This window comes from Leucoraja erinacea, chromosome 16 (assembly GCF_028641065.1).
Source record: "Leucoraja erinacea ecotype New England chromosome 16, Leri_hhj_1, whole genome shotgun sequence".
NCBI lineage: Eukaryota > Metazoa > Chordata > Chondrichthyes > Rajiformes > Rajidae > Leucoraja > Leucoraja erinaceus.
Window position 1 is genome coordinate 26,764,330 of NC_073392.1, and position 19,899 is coordinate 26,784,228.

Here is a 19,899-nt window from a genome sequence, read left to right on the forward strand (position 1 = left end):
CATGTCCATGTCCTCCAGAGATGCTGACCCTCTGAACTACTCCAGCGCTTTGTATCCTTCTGGGGCGGCACAGCGGTAGAGCGCCAGAGACCTGTTCGATCCTGACTATGGATGCTGTCTGTACAGGGTTCGAATGTTCCCTCTTTGACCAAATGGGTTTTCTCCGGGTGCTCCGGTTTCCTTCCACATTCCAATGAAGTGTGTCTTTGTAAGATAATTGGCTTCGGTAAATTGCCTCTAGTATATAGGGTGCAAAATTGGGATAACGGGTGATGGTTGGTTCACGTGGACCAACGATACAGCATTACCCATGCTGTATGTATCTCTCTAAACTAAACTGAATTACATTTCTGCGAGCCTGCATCTGCAGTTCCTGGTGTGTTGACACCCTGCGCTGCGAGTTGCATTTGGGAATGCAACACTGCAGCATCTAATCTCAACCCCGTGGATGATTGATTGCAACCTGTAAGCTGTCTTATCATCAAGGATCTGATCCAACAAAAACTCAGACAGCCACGTTGTGTTTTGAAGTTGACACACGTGGCATTTGTCGGCGGTATCAATGACCTTTGAACGGCGGATGGGGGATCAGATAGTGCTGGTGTCTCGTCTGGGAAGGTCACTGGCCGCACATCTAATTGCAAGGCAGGGTGAAGAGCGACGTTGACTGAGCCAGGTGCACCGTCCATTCCCCCGCAAGCCGCAAGGTGGCGCAGTGGTAGAGTTGCCACCTCACAGCACCAGAGACCTGGGTTCGATCCCAACTAAGGGTGCTGTCTGTATGGAGTGTGCACGTTCTCCCTGCGACCATGTGGGTTTTCCCTCGGCTGCTCTGGTTTTCCTCCACATTCCAAAGCCATGCAGCTTTGTAGGTTAATTGGTTGCCGTGAATAGTGAGGGATAGTGCTAGTATTCTCCCACACACCCTCAATCCCTCCTTGCTTCCTCATGCCACCACCTTTGTTCCACCTCCGCTCCACCCTCCTTCCTTTCCCCTTCCCACTCTCACTCCTTCTTTCCCACCTTGCTCCCTCCCTCCCTCCCTCCACACCCTCTCCCATTTACAATCCCACCTCTATCCCAACTTTGCTCCTTTCTCCTTCCCCCTCCCAAATCCCTACCCCACAGAAAATCAACATCTATGTCACAGACAACAAAACCTATGCCCCCTAGCCTTGGATATTTCCATCCAGGGGAAAAGATTCTGGTTGTCTACCCTATCTATGCCTCTAATTTCTTTATATACACTTCTATCGGGTTTCCCCTCGACCGTGAAAGCTCCAGAAAACAATAGTTCAAGTCGGTCCAAACTCTCCTTGCTGCTACCACCCCCTAATCCAGGCATCGTTCTGGTCAACCACCTCTGTAGCCTTTCCAAAGACATCATGTCCTTCCTGTATTGGGGCAATGTGTATAGGAACTGCAGTTGCTGGTTTACACCGAAGATGGACACAAAATGCTGGAATAACTCAGCGGGTCAGGCGGCATCTATCTCGAATTACTCCAGCAAATTGTGTCTCTCTTCAGTATTGGGGCAAACCTCCCTTCTCTGTTCCGCCCTCTCTACTGCTCACTCCCGCTTGCCCATATTATAACACTACTCACACCCCGATCTCTCATCTCCCCCCACTCCCACACCTAATTTTGCAACGCCAGGAATGAAACAGGAGACACAGCAACCAATCTAGACAGCTGAATGCTTGATACCAGCCAGGAGATGAGATTGGTCAAATGGGACATGTCAGGTGACAAATTGGAAATGCCAATTCCACTTACACGTCAGTGTTTGTCTTGCTGGCACAGTCCTCTGCGTGATTTAATGTGTACTTCAACGGCCGTGCGCTGGGTAATACCACACCGCCAACAACTCCCCCGAGGCCGGCACAGTGGCACAGCGGGTAGAGCCGCTGCCTCACAGTGCCAGAGACACAGGTTCGATCCTGATCTCGGCTGCTTTCTATCTATGTGTGTGTGTGTGTGTGTGGAGTTTGCACGTTGTCCTTGTTTCCTCCGACTTCCCAAAGACCGGGCGGGTTTGTAGGTTAATCAGCCCTCTGTAAATTGCCCCTAGTGTGTAGGGAGTGGGATAACTAGTGTGAACGGGCGATCGGTGGTTGGCGTGACCATTGGATCAGTGGACTGAAGGGCCTATTCTTGTGCTGCACTGTTCATTATTCTATGTCACCTATCCATGTTCTCCAGCGATGCTGCCAGATTCGCTGAGTTACTCCAGCACTTTGTGTCCTTTGTTTTGTAAACCACCTGCAGTTCCTTGTGTCTCCATTGTAATCCTCGGGAGTGGGCCATGTGGGGAATCTCTTGTGTGGATGGCTCCTTGATGCCCTCTCTATGTCCTCTGCATTGAGATAGCGCTCAGACGTGGGGCTTGACACGGCGTGTCGTGTCTTCCCCATCTTGGTGAAATTTCCTATCGCTGCTTGGATTTGAGGGTCAACTCCCAGAAAAGGGGGAACAAACTTAGATTGTTTTCCCTGGTTTAAGGTCATAGTGTCATAAGTGATAGACGCAGAATTAGGCCATTCGGCCCATCAAGTCTACTCTGCCATTCAATCATGGCTGATCTTTCCCTCCCAACCCCATTCTCCTGCCTTCTCCCCATAACCCCCAACACCCGGACTAATCAAGAATCTATCTCTGCCTTAAAAATATGCATTGACTTTGCCTCCACAGCCTTCTGTGGCAAAGAATTCCACAGATTCACCATAGAGTCATAGAGTGATATAGTGTGGAAACAGGCCCTTCGGCCCAGCTTGCCCACACCGGCCAACATGTCTCAGCTCCACTAGTCCCACCTGCCGGCGCTTGGTCCATATCCCTCCAAACCTGTCCTATCCATGTACATGTCTAACTGTTTCTTAAATGATGGGATAGTCATAGCCTCAACTACCTCCTCTGGCAGCTCGTTCCATTCACCCACCACCCTCTGTGTGAAAAAAATGTACCCCTCGGATTCCTATTAAATCTTTCCCCCTTCACCTTGAACCCGGGTCCTCTGGTCCTCAATTCCCTTACTCTGGGCAAGAGACTGTGCATCTACCCGATGTATTCCTCTCATGATTTTGTACACTCTCTGACTTAAAGAGACATGGGCCAAATGCAGGCAGGTGGGACGTGTAGATGGGGCATCTTGGTCAGCAAGGGCAAGTTGGGCTGAAGGGCCTTATGTCACCATGACTTTGGAAAATCAGAGGTTGAGGTGAGACCTGATGGGAGTAAAAATAAAGAGTGGTGTAGATAGGGTAGACAGCCAGAAGATGGAACTGTCAAAGACCAGAGGGCATAGCCTTAAGGTGAGAGGGGCAAAGTTTAAATGAGATGTGGAGGGCAATTACTTTTACACAGCGGGTGGTGGGAGCCTGGAACGTGCTGCCAAAGGTGGTGGTGGAGGCAGATATGGTCGTGGTATTTTAGAGGCTTTTAGACAGGCACATGGATATGCAGGTAATGAAGGGATATGGATCTTGTGCAGTCAGAAGAGATTGGCTTATCTTGGCAAGAATCTGGAGGCATGTTCCTGTGCTCTTATCACTCCCCACTTCATTTTGCCACTTTTTCCCATTTCCCTCCATATCCCCAATTCCCCTCTCTCGTGCTCTCTCTCCCACCTTGCCCTTCTCTCTCGTCCAAACCATTCTCTTCCTCACTGTCCTTTCTCCCTCCTCCCCTTCATTAATCCCATTGTCTTCCACCTTCCTCCTCTCTTTCCCTCCTTTTCTCACTATTCTCTTGCTCCTATTCTCCGTGCCCATCTCTCTTTCTCCCTCTGCCCTGTGTCTCTCTTCCTCTCCACCTTTCTAGCTCTCTCCTGACTCCATCTCTCTTTCCCTTTCTTTTACCCAACTTTCACCCTCCTTTCTCTCTCCCTTCCTCCCCACCCGTCTTTCTCTCTCGTCCCCCACCTTTCTCACTTTCTCTGTCCCCCCTCTCTCCTTCCCTTCTCAGATTCAGATTCAATTTTAATTGGACCGGGGCAAACCAGGGACAGCAACAAATTGAGCACATAATCGGGGGGGTTCTTCCCCACATCACTCTCTTTCTTCCCGCTGTCCCCAACCTTTTCTCCCTCCCTCTCTTCCTTCCCCTTCTCCCTCTCTCCCTTCTGTCCACTCTCTCTCCTTCCTCCTTCTCTCTCTCCCTTTCTTCCCTGTTCTCTCTCTTCATTCCCAGCCTTCTCCCCCTCTTTTCCACCCACCCTTCTCTCTCTCTCCTTCCCCACCCTTCAAACTCCCTCCCTCTCAGCCTTCCCTCCCCCTTTGTGTATTATTCCCTCTCTCTCTCCCCTTTCACTCCCTCTCACTTTCCCTCTCTCCCTGCGCACACACACACACACACGTGCGAGCATCCTAACACCGTTTTCACATCCGCCCTTGGACCTCTGACCTCGTTGTTGACGGGGAATGTGGGCCGATCTATCGTGGGGATTCAGTGAGAGAGAGAGGGGGGGAGAGAGACGATCAGAACCCAAGGCTTTGCTTGTACCCACCCCCTTGCTAACTCTTGCACCAGTCTGCCACCTAGTGTAACAAACTGTCAGTGGGCCCAGCCAAAGGGAGATTGCACCAATTTGCGGAGTTTGTGAAACATAGGTGACATAGCCATTCACAGTGTAACACGACACCGACCAGAGATCGTCAGGTAGACACAAAGTGCTGGAGTAACCCAGCGGGACAGGCAGCAATCCTGGAGAACTAGGATAGTTGATGTTTCAGGGCGGTGGTTGGTGGCTCGGGAGACCCTTCAGGCTGAAAATAAGGAGGGGGGGGTGGGGGGAGAGGAAGAGCTGGTGATGAGAATGGACCGGGGCAAACCAGGGACAGCAACAGATGATCTCAGCCCTGGTGGGCCCTATGCTGGCCAGGGAAGGTGTGATCTCAAGACCGATACGATGTGGTGAACTGTGGAGCTGGTTAAACGATTAGTGGAGGAAAAGGGGGAGCGGAGGGGAGTATTAGTCAAAGTTACTTAAAATGATTGAGAATTCAACCTTCACATCACTGGTTTATAAGGTCGGTACAGACAGGAGCCGCAGTCAGGATTGAACCGGGGTCTCTGGTGCTGTGAGGCAGTAACTCTACCTCACTGTGCCACCCATTCAGACCCATGATTGGTTTCAATGCCCTGACAGGGTCCAGAGAAGGTTTAGTTTAGTTTAGTTTAGAGATACAGCACGGAAACAGGCCCTTCGGCCCACCGGGTCCGCGCCGACCAGCGATCCCCGCACATTAACTCTATCCTACACCCACTAGGAACAATTTTTTTACATTTACCAAGCCAATTAACTACAAACCTGTACGTCTTTGGAGTGTGGGAGGAAAACAAAGATCTCAGAGAAAACCCACGCAGGTCACGGGGAGAACGTACAAACTCCGTACAGACAGCACCCATAGTCAGGATCGAACCCGGGACTTCGGCGTTGCATTCGCTGTAGGGCAGCAACTCTACCGCTGCGCCACCATGTCCGCCCTGGGTGGTGGCCGGTTTCTCCCCACCATTGGCCTGGAGTTGTGTTGGTGTTGGGGAGTGAGTGGGAGATGGGCTGTGTTAATACATCCACCCATCTTCCAATCAACCAACCCCCACCCCCCATCACCTGTAACCATCTATCACCCATTGTCCCACCTCCACCAGCTTTCTCTCCCCCAACTACAATCAGTCTGAAGAAGGGTCCCAATCCGAAATATCGCCTGTTCGTTCCTTCCACTCACGCTGAGACAAGCAACAACAGGTTTACAAACGAGGATACAAAGTGCTGGAGTGATTCAGTGGGCCAGGCAGCATCACTGGAGAACATGGATACTGATGTTCAGGAAGACTCCCGACCTGAAACGCCACCTATCCACGTTCTCCTGAGCTGCTGGCTGGATGACTCGCTGAGTTACTGGAGCATTGTGTGACTTTTTTTGTAATCCAGGTGTAGGTTTATTATTATCTCAAGTACTGAGCTACAGTGGAAAGTTTTGTTTTGCATGCTATCCATCTAGATCAGATTTACCATACATAAATGCAATCGTCAAACTCAAGTACATTTGGTCGAGCAAAGGGGAAGATAAAGTGCAGAACATAGTTCTCAGCATTGTAGCAATAGGGTAGAGGTGAATCGGACAGTACCCTAGCTTATGGGAGGACCGTTCAGAAGACTGATACCAGCAGGGAAGAAGCTGTTCCTGAGTCTGGTGATGTGCGTTTTTATGCTTCTGTACGCACTGCCTGACGGGAGAAGGAATGACCGGGGCAGGTCCAGTCTCCAATGAGGTCAGGATCGCTCCCGAGTTGGTGAGAGGATCCAGATTCAGGGACAGTTTCTTCCCAGCTGTTATCAGGTAACTGAACCGTCTGAACTAGAGAGCTGCCCTGACCTTACATCTTCCTCATTGGAGACCCTCGGACTATCTTTAGTGGACTTTATCTTGCACTGAACATTATTCCCTTTATCCCATAACCGTACACTGTGGACGGCTTGATTGTGATCATGTATAGTCTGGTTAGCGCGCAACAAAAAAGCTTTTTACTGTACCTCGGTGCACGTGACAATAAACTAAACTAAACTTAAAGGACAGTTCAGTTCCTGATAACAGCTGGAAATAAACTGTCCCTGAATCTGGAGGTGTGCATTTTCAAACTATCGGGAATGTTTGGGATTCTGTGATTGGGATTATGCATCAAAGACCTCCTCAGTGGGAGAATTGTCCGTTCTTACGAAGTGCTTGTGTTGTTCCCTCCTAGTACACGTATGAAAGAAATGATATCAGCGACCTTCCTGTAAATCTCTCAGTTGTGTGGAATGGGAACTTTGTCATCGACAACCCGGCCAACATTAAAGGTATGTTACAGTCAACTCTCTCCTCACAACTGCCCTGCCCTTCTTATAACTCCAGTGCTGAGACCTGATTAAGAAGCTTTAGTTTCATTTAGTTTGGAGATACAGCGCTGAAACAGGCCCTTCGGCCCACCCAGTCCGCGCCGACCAGCGATCACTGCCCACTAACACTATCCTACACTCACTAGGGACAATTTACAATCTTTACCAAAGCCAATTATCCTCCAAACTTGCACGTCTTTGGGAGAAACCGGAGCACCCGGAGAAAACTCACGCGGTCACAGGGAGAACGTACAAACCCCATACAGACAGCACCCATAGTCAGGATCGAACCCGGGTCTCTGGCAATGTAAGGCAACAACATTACCACTGCACCACCCTAATATTGTTTTGACATTGTTGGGAAAGAAAACAAAACACAAAGTGCTGGAGGAACTCTGTGGTCAAGGTCTATTGTCGTGGTATGGATTAGTATGGATACATACCAGGTGACCAGCATGAGCATTGTGGGCCGAAGGGCCTTTTTCCATGCAGCATGACTCTGTACGTCCATTGGACAACAATGTTACAGCGGGTAGAGTTACTGCCTCTGCATCAGAGACTGGGTTCGATCCTGGCTACGGGTGCTATCTGTACGTGGCGTTTGCACGTTCTCCTCGTGACCACGTTCTCCCCGTGGCCACGTGTGTTTTCCCCGGGTGCTCCGGTTTCCTCTCACATCCCAAAAACGTGCGGGTTTGTTGGTTAATCAGCCCTCCGTAAATTGTCCCTCTTGCAGTCACAGGTCGAACGCACAAACTACACACACAGACAGCACCTGAGGTCAGGATCGAACCGGGGTCTCTGGCACTGTGAGGCAGTGGCTCTACCAGCTGCACCATTGACTTGTGTGACATTTTCTATCCACGCAACGTCCTTGGCGACAAAGGCACAGATATCTCTCATGGTGGCATTCAGATCTATCTGATCACATTCACAGTGGCACTTAGTTTGCTTATGTATTACCTCTGGGCAAATAGCCACAGGAGATTCATCAAACGCCAGATTATATCTCTCCCTTCTCATTCGAAACCCTCAGGGCCAAAATACGCTCTCGGTAAACTTACTGGGGGAGGTGACAGGAGGGAAATGGGGAGAGAGAGTGGTAAATCTTCAAATGATGAATTCATTAATAGCGTGTTAATAAGCACAGAATGCTGGAGTAACTCAGTGGGTCAGTCAGCATCGCTGGAGGACTTGGATAGGTGACGTTTTGAGACGGGACCCTTCTTCAGACAATGTGACGCTCTCACTGCTCCCCGCTACAATCCGGTATGTCATTGGAGTGTGGTAGGAAACCGGAGCACCCGGATAGTAACCCACGCAGTAACAGGGAGAAGGTACAAACTACCTACAAGACAGCACCCGTAGTCAGGATTGAACCGGGATCTCTGGCGCTGTGAGGCAGCGCTTGTTACCGTTACCTTGCGTTGTCGGGCTGGCTTTACCCCGTTGTTCGTGCTCTGTTCTGCTTAGCAGTTTAGTTTAGTTTAGAGATACAGCGCGGCAACAGGCCCTTCAGCCCACCAAGTCCATGCCGACCAGCGATCCCCGCTCATTAACACTATCCTACACACACTATGGACAATTTATATTCATAGAAAGCCAATTAACCAACAAACCTGTATGTCTTTGGAGTGTGGGAGGAAACTGAAGATCCCGGAGAAAACCCACGCAGGTCACGGGGAGAAGGTACAAACTCCGTACAGACAGCACCCTTGGTCAGGAAGGGACCCGGGTCTTTAGAAACATAGAAACAAGGTGCAGGAGTAGGCCATTCGGCCCTTCGAGCCTGCACCGCCATTCAATATGATCATGGCTGATCATCCAACTCAGTATCCTGCACCTGCCCTCTCCATACCCCCTGATCCCTTTAGCTACAAGGGCCACATCTACCTCCCTCTTAAATATTTGGCGCTGAAAGTGCTGTAAGGCAGCAACACATACCGCTGCACCACCATGCCAGCCTTGGTTTTATTCTAGTTGAAAGTCCGAACTTAAATCCCTGTCTCTGTGCGACGTCCTTAGACCAGAGCAAGCCTCTCTGCGGAGCCCTCTGGGGCGAGATGCTCCTCGCCTGTTGAAGACGGTCGCCAGGCTTCTGCCTCTGGGACCTCAGGGAACCATCTGGTCTTCAATTAGTCCGTGACGGATCTGCAGCCGCTTCTGCGAATGTTTGGTTAATTAAAACACTGGTTGGCGGCACGTTTTAATCAGTCCGCACAGGCATAATCAAATCAGCCTTCGCCCGGTGGGACTGATGTACTTTCTGCCGGCTTTGCTGCCCCTTGAACCCCCTCTTGTTTTGTCGCCCACCCCCTCACCTCCACACCGTGGGGTTTTAACAAGCCCACAGTTTTTGTTTTTCACAAATAATTTATTCAAAAAATAATATCAACGTACAAGGTAGTATATCGTTCATATCAAAAACTGCCTGTATCGGCAGTTTTATAAACAAAGACAAAAAAATTCAAATTAAAATCCCGCCATCCTTATCTATAATACAATCGACCTCCCGCAGCGATGAGCGTTTGCGGAAAGCCTCCAGCGTCCCCGTGGACACTGCATGTTCCCTCTCCAGAGAAGCTCACAGCTCTTGGGTGGCAGACTGGTAAGGACCTGCAGCACGGAGAGAGGCCATTCACTCCCATCGTATCCCTGCCATCCGCAAATTACTTGGGTTATCCCACCTTTGTTCCTTTAGGAAGCAGATGAGGAGGAATTTCTTTGGTCAGAGGGTGGTGAATCTGTGGAATTCTTTGCCACGGACGGCTGTGGAGAGGCCAAGTCAGTGGATATTTTATACGGCAGAGATAGATAGATCTTTGATTCGAAACATAGAAAATAGCTGCAGGAGTAGGCCGTTCAGCCCTTTGAGCCAGCACAGCCATTCACTATGATCATGGCTGATCAAAATCTGAGGAAGGACATTATTGCCATAGAGGGAGTGCAGAGAAGGTTCACCAGACTGATTCCTGGGATGTCAGGACTGTCTTATGAAGAAAGACTGGATAGACTTGGTTTATACTCTCTAGAATTTAGGAGATTGAGAGGGGATCTTATAGAAACTTACAAAATTTTAAGGGTTGGACAGGCTAGATCTCGGAAGATTGTTCCCGATGTTGGGGAAGTCCCAGGACAAGGGGTCACAGCTTAAGGATAAGGGAAAAATCCTTTAAAACCGAGATGAGGAGAACTTTTTTCACACAGAGAGTGGTGAATCTCTGGAACTCTCTGCCACAGAGAGTAGTTGAGGCCAGTTCATTGGCTATATTTAAGAGGGAGTTAGATGTGGCCCTTGTGGCCAAGGGGATCAGAGGGTATGGAGAGAAGGCAGGTACGGGATACTGAGTTGGATGATCAGCCATGATCATATTAAATGGCGGTGCAGGCTCGAAGGGCCGAATGGCCTACTCCTGCACCTAATTTCTATGTTTCTATGTTTCTATGATTCCGTTAGCCTTAAGAGCTAGATTATATCCAACTCTCTCTTGAATACATCCAGTGAATTGGCTTCCACTGCCTTCTGTGACAGAGAATTCCACAGATTCACAGCTCTCTGGGTGAAAACGTTTTTCTTCATCTCAGCCCTAAATGGTCTACCCCATTATTCTTAAACTGTGACCCCTGGTTCTGGAATCCCCCAACATCGGGAACATTTTTCCTGCATCAAGCCTGTCCAATCCCATAATAATTTTAATGTTTCTATAAGATATCCTCTCATCCTTCTAAATTCCAATTAATATAAGCCCAGTAGATCCATTCGTTCATCCATTAGTATAGGTGTCAGAGGTTATGGGGAAAGGGCAGGAGAATGGGGTTAGGAGGGGGAGATAGGTCAGCCATGATTGAATGGCGGAGTAGACTTGAAGGGCCGAATGGCCTGATTCTTCTGCTATCCCTTATTATCTTATGGCGTTCTAGCCTGTAGTCATACACAGTCTGAAGAAGGACCCCGACCTGAAACGTCTCCTCTCCATGTTCTCCAAGGATGCTGCCTGATCCGCTGAGGTGTTCCTGCACTTTGTATCATTTGTGGAACAATGAGACAGTTTCTAGGGGCTGGGGTGCGTTGGGAAGTGATGGGCAGGTTGAGGGGGATGAGGAAGGGACAGGGTCAATGGGGGGGTCGATGGTGCTTTATTGTCACGTGTCCACTGCACAGGGTTGCAACGTTCCATGGATCTGTCCCACCAGGGTTGTTCTCTAACCATCACTCTCTCCCTCACTCCCTCCTCCTCCCTCCCTGCTCCTCCATTCCTCACCCACCCCCTCCCTCCCTCCCTCCCTGCAGCTCACCTGTACAAGTGCATGGCCCTCCGGGAGAGTTGCGGCCTGTGCCTGAAGGCTGACCCGAAGTTCGAGTGCGGTTGGTGCGTGCAGGATAAGAAGTGCATGCTCCACGCTGACTGCCAGGCCCCAGGCAGCAACTGGATGCACCAAAACAGCGGCAACAGCAGATGCACCGACCCCAGGATCACCAAGGTACTCCCGTCCCACAGCTCCGCCATGCGCCCTGTTCCTCTGCTCCACCCGCCCGCCCCGCACAGTCGGATCACCCCTTGAGTGTCTCCTACTGTTCAAATACCTCCAGTATCCATGGAGAGGTCAATGGGAGCATGATCAATGTTTTATTATTATTGTTGTTATTGTTAGTGGTGGTGTTATTGTTATTATTATTTATAGTTGTTATTATTATTGTTGTTATTAATAGTTAATAATATTATTGTTGCTGTTATTATTATTAATACCAATAATAATATTAATAACAACAGCATCAGTAATAATAAGTACAATTAATAATTGGTTATTAAGGTTGATTAGTGAAATTGATAAGTAATAAAAAATAATAATTAATAAGTGAAAGGCCTGGATAGAGTGGATATGGAGAGGATGTATCCACTAGTGGGAGAGTCTAGGACCAGAGGCAGCCTCGGAATAAAAGGATGAACCTTTAGAAAGCGGACGAGGAGGAATTTATCTAGTCAGAGGGTGGTGAATCTGTGGAATTCATTGCCACGGACGTCTGTGGAGGCCAAGTCAATGGGTATTTATATAGCGGAGATTGACACGTTCTTGATTAGGAAGGGTGTGAAAAGTTAATGGTAGAAGGCAGGAGAATGGGTTTTGGGAGGGAAAGATAGGTCAGCCACGTGGAGTAGACTCGATGATTGGGCCAAAGTATACAGATACAAGATGAAGGGTTTATCGTTTAGTACAAGATAAAGTCCGAGTAAAGATAGCTGAAAGATCTCCAATGAGGCAGATGGGAAGTCAGGACCAGTCTCTACTTGGTCAGTTGCCTGATAACAGCTGGGATGAAACTGTCACTGAATCTGGAGGTGCGTCTTTTCAAACGTCTGTACCTCTTGCCTGATGGGAGTGGGGAGAAGAGGGAGTGACCGGGGTGAGACTGGTCCTTGATTATGCTGGTGGCATTGCCGAGGCAGCGTGAGGGAGGGAGGTTGGTTTGCGTGATGGTAGGGGCTACATCGACAGTTCACTGCAATTTCGTGCAGTCTTGGATGGAGCTGTTCCCAAACCAAGCTGTGATGCATCCCGATAAAATGCTTTCCATGGTTTATCTGTAGAGGTTGGTGAGGTTTGTTGGTGACATGCCGAACTTCTTAAGCCGTCTAACGAAGTAGAGGCGTTGGTGTGCTTTCTTGGCCGTTGCTTCAATGTGGCTGGACCAGGACAAGTTGCTGGTGATATTTACTTCTGGGAACGTGAAGATTTCAACAATCTCAACTTCGGCGTCATCAGTGTATACCGGGGCCATCAGTGTATACTGGGGCCATCAGTGTATACTGGGGCCATCAGTGTATACTGGGGCCATCAGTGTATACTGGGGCCATCAGTGTATACTGGGGCCATCAGTGTACACCGGGGCCATCAGTGTACACCAGGGCCATCAGTGTACACCGGGGCCATCAGTGTACACCAGGGCCATCAGTGTACACCAGGGCCATCAGTGTACACCGGGGCCATCAGTGTACACTGGGGCCATCAGTGTACACTGGGGCCATCAGTGTACACCGGGGCCATCAGTGTATACCAGGGCCATCAGTGTACACTGGGGCCATCAGTGTACACTGGGGCCATCAGTGTACACTGGGGCCATCAGTGTACACTGGGGCCTGGGGCCATCAGTGTACACTGGGGCCATCAGTGTACACCAGGGCCATCAGTGTACACCAGGGCCATCAGTGTACACCAGGGCCATCAGTGTACACAGGCATCATCAATGTATTCCTGAAGTGATAAATGTTTCTTCACTGAAACCACCAGAGGGCGGCATAGTGCGCAGCAGAGGAGTTGCTGCCTTACAGCGCCAGGGACCCGCGTTCGATCTGCGCTACAGATGGAGTTGTATGTTTCTTCTGACAGCGTGGGTTTTCTCCTGGTGCTCCGGTTTCCTCCCGCACTCCAAAGACTTGTATGTTTGTTGGTTAATTGGCTAAAATTGTAAATTGTCCCTAATGTGTAGGATAGTGCTAGAGTATAGAGTGATCGCTTGGGCCGAAGGGCCTGCTTCTGCACTGTATCTCTGAAGTAGATTAAAGTAAAGGTGGCCGGGAAGGGCTGGTGTGTGGGCGAGGTGATCAGAAGACCACAGACTGCCCGGGAAGTCTTAACGGAGTTTGGGGGAGACACAGGGGTGTGCAGGATGTGAGAACATAAAACAGCACAGCACAGGAGCTGGCCCTTCGGCCCACAGCATCCCTGCTGAACATGATGCTGTTGTAGATACAAGGGACTGCAGAGGCTGCTTTACAAAAATGCAAAGTGCTGGAGTAGCTCAGCAAGTCAGGCATTGTCTCTGCGGGACATGTGTCAGCATCTTACTGATAGATAGCTCCAACCACTGTCGTTCACTCTCTCTCATCCACTCCCTCCTGGTCATTCTTGACCTCTCTCGCTTTCTCTTTCTCACGCTCTCTTTCTCTCAATCTTAATCATTCCTTCATGCTCCCTCTTTCCCTTCCCCAATCTTACTTTCACGTTCTCTTCATCTCTCTCTCTTTCTCTCTCTCTCGCTCTTTCTCTCTCTACCTCTCTCTCCCTCTTGCCCTCTCTCTGCTTCTCTCCACCTCCCCTTCTCTCTCCACCTTGCCCCCACTCTGCATGTTCTCTACCCTCTCCCCTCTTGCCCATATTCTCACCCCTCTGCACCCATCAGGAAACACCTGAATCCCATTCCCAACATTCCGGGCAATGGGGAGTTTTCCGGTAATTCTCCGGATCTGCCAATCCATCCTTTGAGGGGCGTGCAGGTTAGGTGGGACTTGTGCGTTCCACTCTACTCTGGAGCAAACGGCCCAGGCTCAGTGGGGAGTCATGTTTCAGTGAGGCCTCCCCTGTCTGGAGTTACCCAGCAGAGAACTGTCAGACGTGGAGGCTGCAGCTGTATGTCACTTGAATACTTGGCGTTAAAAGTGATGTAAAATTGCCCATAATTATACTATTATTGTTATTACACGGCCCGTCGAAACGTTCCTCATCAGTCATAATATTTGTTTTGTCAAGTTACACCTGTCTTTCCATTAGGAATAATGTGGTTTAATGAATCGTGTTGCCAGGCATAATGGTTACCATGGCATTTCCATAACCGAGGCGGCCTGGCGCGTCGGGAGGGGCAACGAGGGATTGGTTGCCATGGGCGACGGGCCCACCTACCAGGGCAAGCCGGTCTTGGAGCCTGCCATTCTTAGTTGCCGTTGGTGCCAGGTGTAGAAGATGCTTGGACCATGGCTGCCGGCATCTGGGCAAGTTGGTTGTCCATCTCATGCCCAACTCTGGACTGGGCTCCAAGACCAGGCTTCCTGCCCTCAACTCTGCCTGCCATCTCTCCAGCCTCTTGCTCTGTCTTATGCCAGCCACGTAGAAGAAACGGCCAAGAAAACACACCAATGCCTCTATTTCCTCAGAAGGCTTAGGAAGTTTGGCATGTCCCCAACCAATTTCTCCAAATGCGTCGCAGAAAGCATTTTATTGGGATGCATCACAACATGGTTTGGGAAGAGCTCCATCCAAGAGCGCAAGAAACTGCAGGGAGTTGTGGACGCCGCACACACCTTCACACACACCAACCTCCCTTCCATTGACACCAGTGCGAACGGGCGATCGATGGTCGGCATGGACTCAGCGGGCCGAAGGGACTGTTTCCATGTCGTATCTTTCAATGAACAATGACAACGAAACTTTCCTGAATTTGGGTGCTTTATCTCTGTGGAGTTTGCATGTTCTCCCCGTGACCACGTGGGTTTTGTCCGGGTGCGCTGGCTTCCTTTCACGTCCCAAAGACGTGTGGGTTTGTTGGTTAATCGGCTTCTGTAAATTACCCCTGGTGTGTATGTAGTGGATGATAAAGCGAGATAGGTGATCGCTGGTCGGCGCCGACTCGGTGGGCCGAAGGGCCTGTTTCCGTGCTGTTTCTTTCAATGAAACAATGACTGTTACATCGTCCTGACTCTTGCACTAATCCTATTTTGCTCTGTGTTTAGTATCTCTAAACAAAACAGTCTCGCGGCCAACAATCCGTGCACTGGGGAAAGGTAATTTGCAAGCTCTGCAGTTAGTCTGACATGCCTGCGAGCGTGCTTCTGACACTGAGTGAAGCATCTGGTTTGTCTGCAGGCGTCTTGCAACCTCTGTCGAGATTGCAGAGGTTTTAAGCCGGCCCCACTTTTAATTGTGACCGAACCTCCACTCGCTGATAGTATTCCCATTTCATTTTTGGTCAGCTAGCTTATGACATGAACCCCTGCAGCCTTGCGCTTGTTATTGCGTGTGGCACAAGTTAGTTGCTTCATTTAGTTTTACAGTGTGGAAACGGGCCCTTCGGCCCACCGGGTCCGTGCCACACCAGCGATCACCTGCACACTAACACTACCCCACACACTGGGGGGACAATTTACAGAAGCCAATTAACCTACAAAACCCGCACATCTTTGGGATTTTACTTTAGACTTTAGAGATACAGTGCAGAAACAGACCCTTCGGCCCATCGTGTTCGGGCCGGCCAGCGATCCTTTGTCGTAGGATTGGGACAATTTACAATTTTTGACAAAGCCGATTATCCTACAAACGAAGGTTCACAAAAAAGCTGGAGAAACTCAGCGGGTGCAGCAGCATCTATGGAGCGAAGGAAATAGGCAACGTTTCGGGCCGAAACCCTTCTTCAGGCTACAACAAACCTGCACTTCTTCGGAGTGTGGGTGGATACCGGAGCACCTGGGGTAAACCGCGTGGTCACAAGGAGAACGTGCAAACTCCGTACAGGCAGCTTCCAAGGTCAGGATAAGACCCGGGCCTCTGGCGCTATAAGGCAGCAACTCGACTGCTGCGCCACCGTGCAAACTGCAGGAAAAGGACCCATCGCAAGGGGGGCGTTGCATCCTCCGCACTGAGGAGATGTGACCAAGTTACACGAGTTACAGGAGGGTCTTCAAAAATGTGGGACCCTCTGGTTACTCTGGTAAAAGCAGTAATTGAGAGATCTAGAATGATTGGCACATACAGTGTGGAATCAGGCTCTTGGACCCAGCAGTGGGAAAAAGCTGCTCCTCAGGTCCCTTTGAAATCTTTTTCCTCTCACCTAAATCTATGCCCACCAGGGGTGCCATGGTGGCACAGCGGTAGAGTTGCCGACTTACAGCGCCAGAGTCCAGGGTTCGATCACGCAGTGATTACGGGTGCTGTCTGTACGGTGTTGGCACGTTGTCCCTGTGCCCGCGTGGGTTTTCTGCAGGTGCTCCGGTTTCCTCCCACACTCTAAAGATGGACAGGTTTGTTGTAGGTTAATTGGCTTCTGTAAAATTGTAAATGATCCCTGGTGTGTAACATAGTGCAAGTGTGCGGGGATTGCTGTTTGGTGCGTAGTCGATGGGTCGAAGGGTCTGTTTCCACGCTGTATCTCTAAACTAAACTAAACTAGATGAGGTTTAGACTGCTGTACTCTGGGAAAGAGACTGTGAACCTCCTTCTTAACTATATCCCTCATTTTCATATATGGCTGTAGAATCTGAAGGTGTTCGTGAGTCTGGTGGCGCGCACTTTCAAGCGTTTGTATGTTCTGCCTGAAGGAAGGGGTGAAGGAGGATTGACCGGGGTGGGACAAGTCTGTGATTGTGTTGGCTGCTTTTCTGAGGCAGCGTGAAGTGTGTATTGAATGGATGGTGGGAAGTCGGGTCTGTGTGATGGACTGGGCTACAACTCATTGCTATTTCATGTGGTCTAGGGCAGAGCTGTTCCCAAAACCAAGATGTAGAAACAGTGAACTGCAGATACTGGTTCATACACAGAAGGACTGCATCTCTGAAGAACATGGATAACATGAAGAAGGGTCTTGACCCAAAACGACCCAAAAAGTCACCTATCCATGTTCTCCAAAGATACCGCACTTCGGTTCACAAGCCAGGCTGTAATGCAAGCCGGCAGTGCTTTCCATGGTGCATCGGTGGAGGTTTGAGAGAGGCATTGGAAACGTGCTGTGGCCTGCTGGTCCACCCTGCTCGCCCCCAAGTGATGGGCGATGATTGAGGCCGGAAGGAGAGGAGAGGGAACCGGGGACTGGCCTGCCGCGCTCTCAAGGTCGGCTGCGGGAGGCGTCCCCGATGGACGGGCGACGAGAGGGACATGGTGTCCAAGGAAGGCGACGGCTCAAGATCATAAGAACTATAGCGCAGACTGGACTTTGAAAAATGGTAGCAAAACAGGTGGGCTCAGCAGCCTGTTTGTGTACATTTTCATAATCGGGGATGTGTGGTCGTACTCCACTAGACTGTTTGTAAGAAAATAATTTCACTTTGCATTTGTATGTTCAGCAAGGACATTGTTCCTGTTACTGTGCTGCACTGTTCTACAGAGCAGCTTGAGGAGATGGTGTCTTGCCTCAATGACTGGGCTGGATTATCATTGTGTGCCTCTTGTCCTTCACAGCTGGTGCCAGAGACAGGGCCCAAGGAAGGTGGAACCAGACTGACCATCACCGGAGTCAACCTGGGCTTGACCTTCTCTGAGATCCGATACGGGGTGCATGTAGGCAGGGTCCGCTGTAACCCCATCCCAGAGGAGTACATCAGTGCCGAGCAGTGAGTCCTCAAACACCTCTCCTTCTCTCTCTCCCCCCTCCCTCCCTCTCTCCCTCCCTCCCTCCTCCCTCCCTCCCTCCCTCTCCCTCCTCCCCCCCCTCCCTCCCCCTCTCTCCCTCTCCCCCTCTCTCTTCCCCCCCCCCCCCCCCCCCTCCCCCCCCCCCCCCCCTCCCTCCCTCCCCCCCTCTCCCTCCCACCCCCCCCCCTCCCCCCCCTCCCCCCCTCCCCCCCCCCCCCCCCCCCTCCCTCCCTCTCTCTCCCCCTCCCCCCCCCTCCCCCCCTCTCCCCCTCCCCCTCTATCCCCCTCTCCCGCTCTATCCCTCCACACCCGCCCCGTGTGTGCTATGCTGGAAACAGCACTTACCATGAAACAATACAAAGTGCTGAAATAACTCAACGGGTCTGGCAGCATCTCTGGAGAACATGGATGGGTGATGTTGCAATTTGGAACCTTTCTTCCGACTGATGGGTGACTGTTATGGGTTGGAATCCTTCCTTATACTAGGTTGACGACCCTTCTTGAGACTGGATAGGTAACGTTTTGGATCGGGACCCTTTATCAGACTGGATGGGGCCATTTCTGGTCGGGTCTCTTCTTCAGACAATAAATCACATTTTGATTCGGGATCCTTCTTCAGATTGGATAGCTGACATCGGGTTGGGACCATTCTTCAGACTGAGATAGGTGACGTTTCTGGTTGGGACCCTTCCCCAGACTTAGTCGGCGATGTTTCAGTTCAAGGCCCCTCTTCAGACTCAATAGGGGGTGGTTTGGGTGAGGACCCTTCTTTGGCATGGTGGTGATGACCTGCACCTCTCCTCAACAGAATCGTGTGTGACATGGAACAAGCCTTGCCCCAGGTGGCTGACAGAGGCTTCGTGGAGGTCTGCGTGGTGGATTGTAATGACGACTATCGGGCCATCTCATCGGAACCCTTCACCTTCGTGGTAAGAATCCAAAGTATTTGAATTCTTTAGCTTTAACTTTATTATTGGTCATGTGCACCGAGGTACAGTGAAAAGCTTTGTTTTGCACGCTATACAATCAGATCAGATAATACCAGACATAAATACAATCAAGGTAAACTCAGGTGCAATAGGTAGAGCAAAGAGTGCAGAACATAGTTCTCAGCATTGTAGCGCATCGGTTCCAGAGACAAAGTCCAATGTCCACAATGGGGTAGGAGTGAATCGGACAGTACCCTAACTTATGGAAGGACCATTCAGAAACCTGATAACAGAGGGAAATAAGCTGTTCCTGAGTCTGGTGGTGCGCGCGCTGAAACTTCTGTACCTTCTGCCCGAAGGGTCCAGGGAGAAGAAGGAATGACTGGAGTGGGGCAGGACATTATGTTGGCTGCTTTCCCTAGGCAGCGTGAAGTGTAGATGGAGTCGATGCTGGGGAGTCTGGTCTGTGTGATGGACTGGGCTACATCCACAACTCATTGTAATTTCTTGTGGTCTTGGGCAGAGCTGTTCCCCGAACCAAGCTGTGATGCATCCCAACAGTGTGTATCCAATGCTTCAAAATGTTTCTTTGCCAGTGAGAACTTTAGAAAGTTGTGAGCTTTTGTGGAATGCCTAGTAGGCATGGACAGGATGTTTCCAGTAATGGGAGAGTCTAGGACCAGAGGGCACAGCCTCAGAATAAAATGGCATACCTGGAGATGAGGAGGAATTTCTTTAGCCAGAGGGTGGTGAATCTGTGGAATTCATTGCCACAGAAGGCAGTGGAGGCCAAGTCATTGGGTATTGTTAAAGTGGAAATTGATAGGTTCTTGCTTAGTAAATGTGTCAAAGGTTACACAGAGAAGGCAGGAGAATGAGGTTGAGAGGGAAAGATAGATCGGCCATAATCGAATTGTGGAGTAAACTCAATTGGCTGAATGGCCTAATTCTGCTCCTATGTCTTATGATCTTGTAGGA

At 50.2% G+C, this 19,899-nt stretch overlaps 1 protein-coding gene across 1 annotated transcript in view; it reads left to right on the top strand.

Moving 5' to 3' along the window:
- The window catches only part of LOC129704688 (plexin-A1-like), a 225,537-nt gene that overhangs the window by 163,105 nt on the left and 42,533 nt on the right, over positions 1-19,899 (top strand). The window contains 4 exon segments of the mRNA XM_055647980.1: positions 6,745-6,841; positions 11,172-11,362; positions 17,822-17,973; positions 18,801-18,921. Coding sequence (XP_055503955.1) covers positions 6,745-6,841; positions 11,172-11,362; positions 17,822-17,973; positions 18,801-18,921 — 561 coding nt within the window.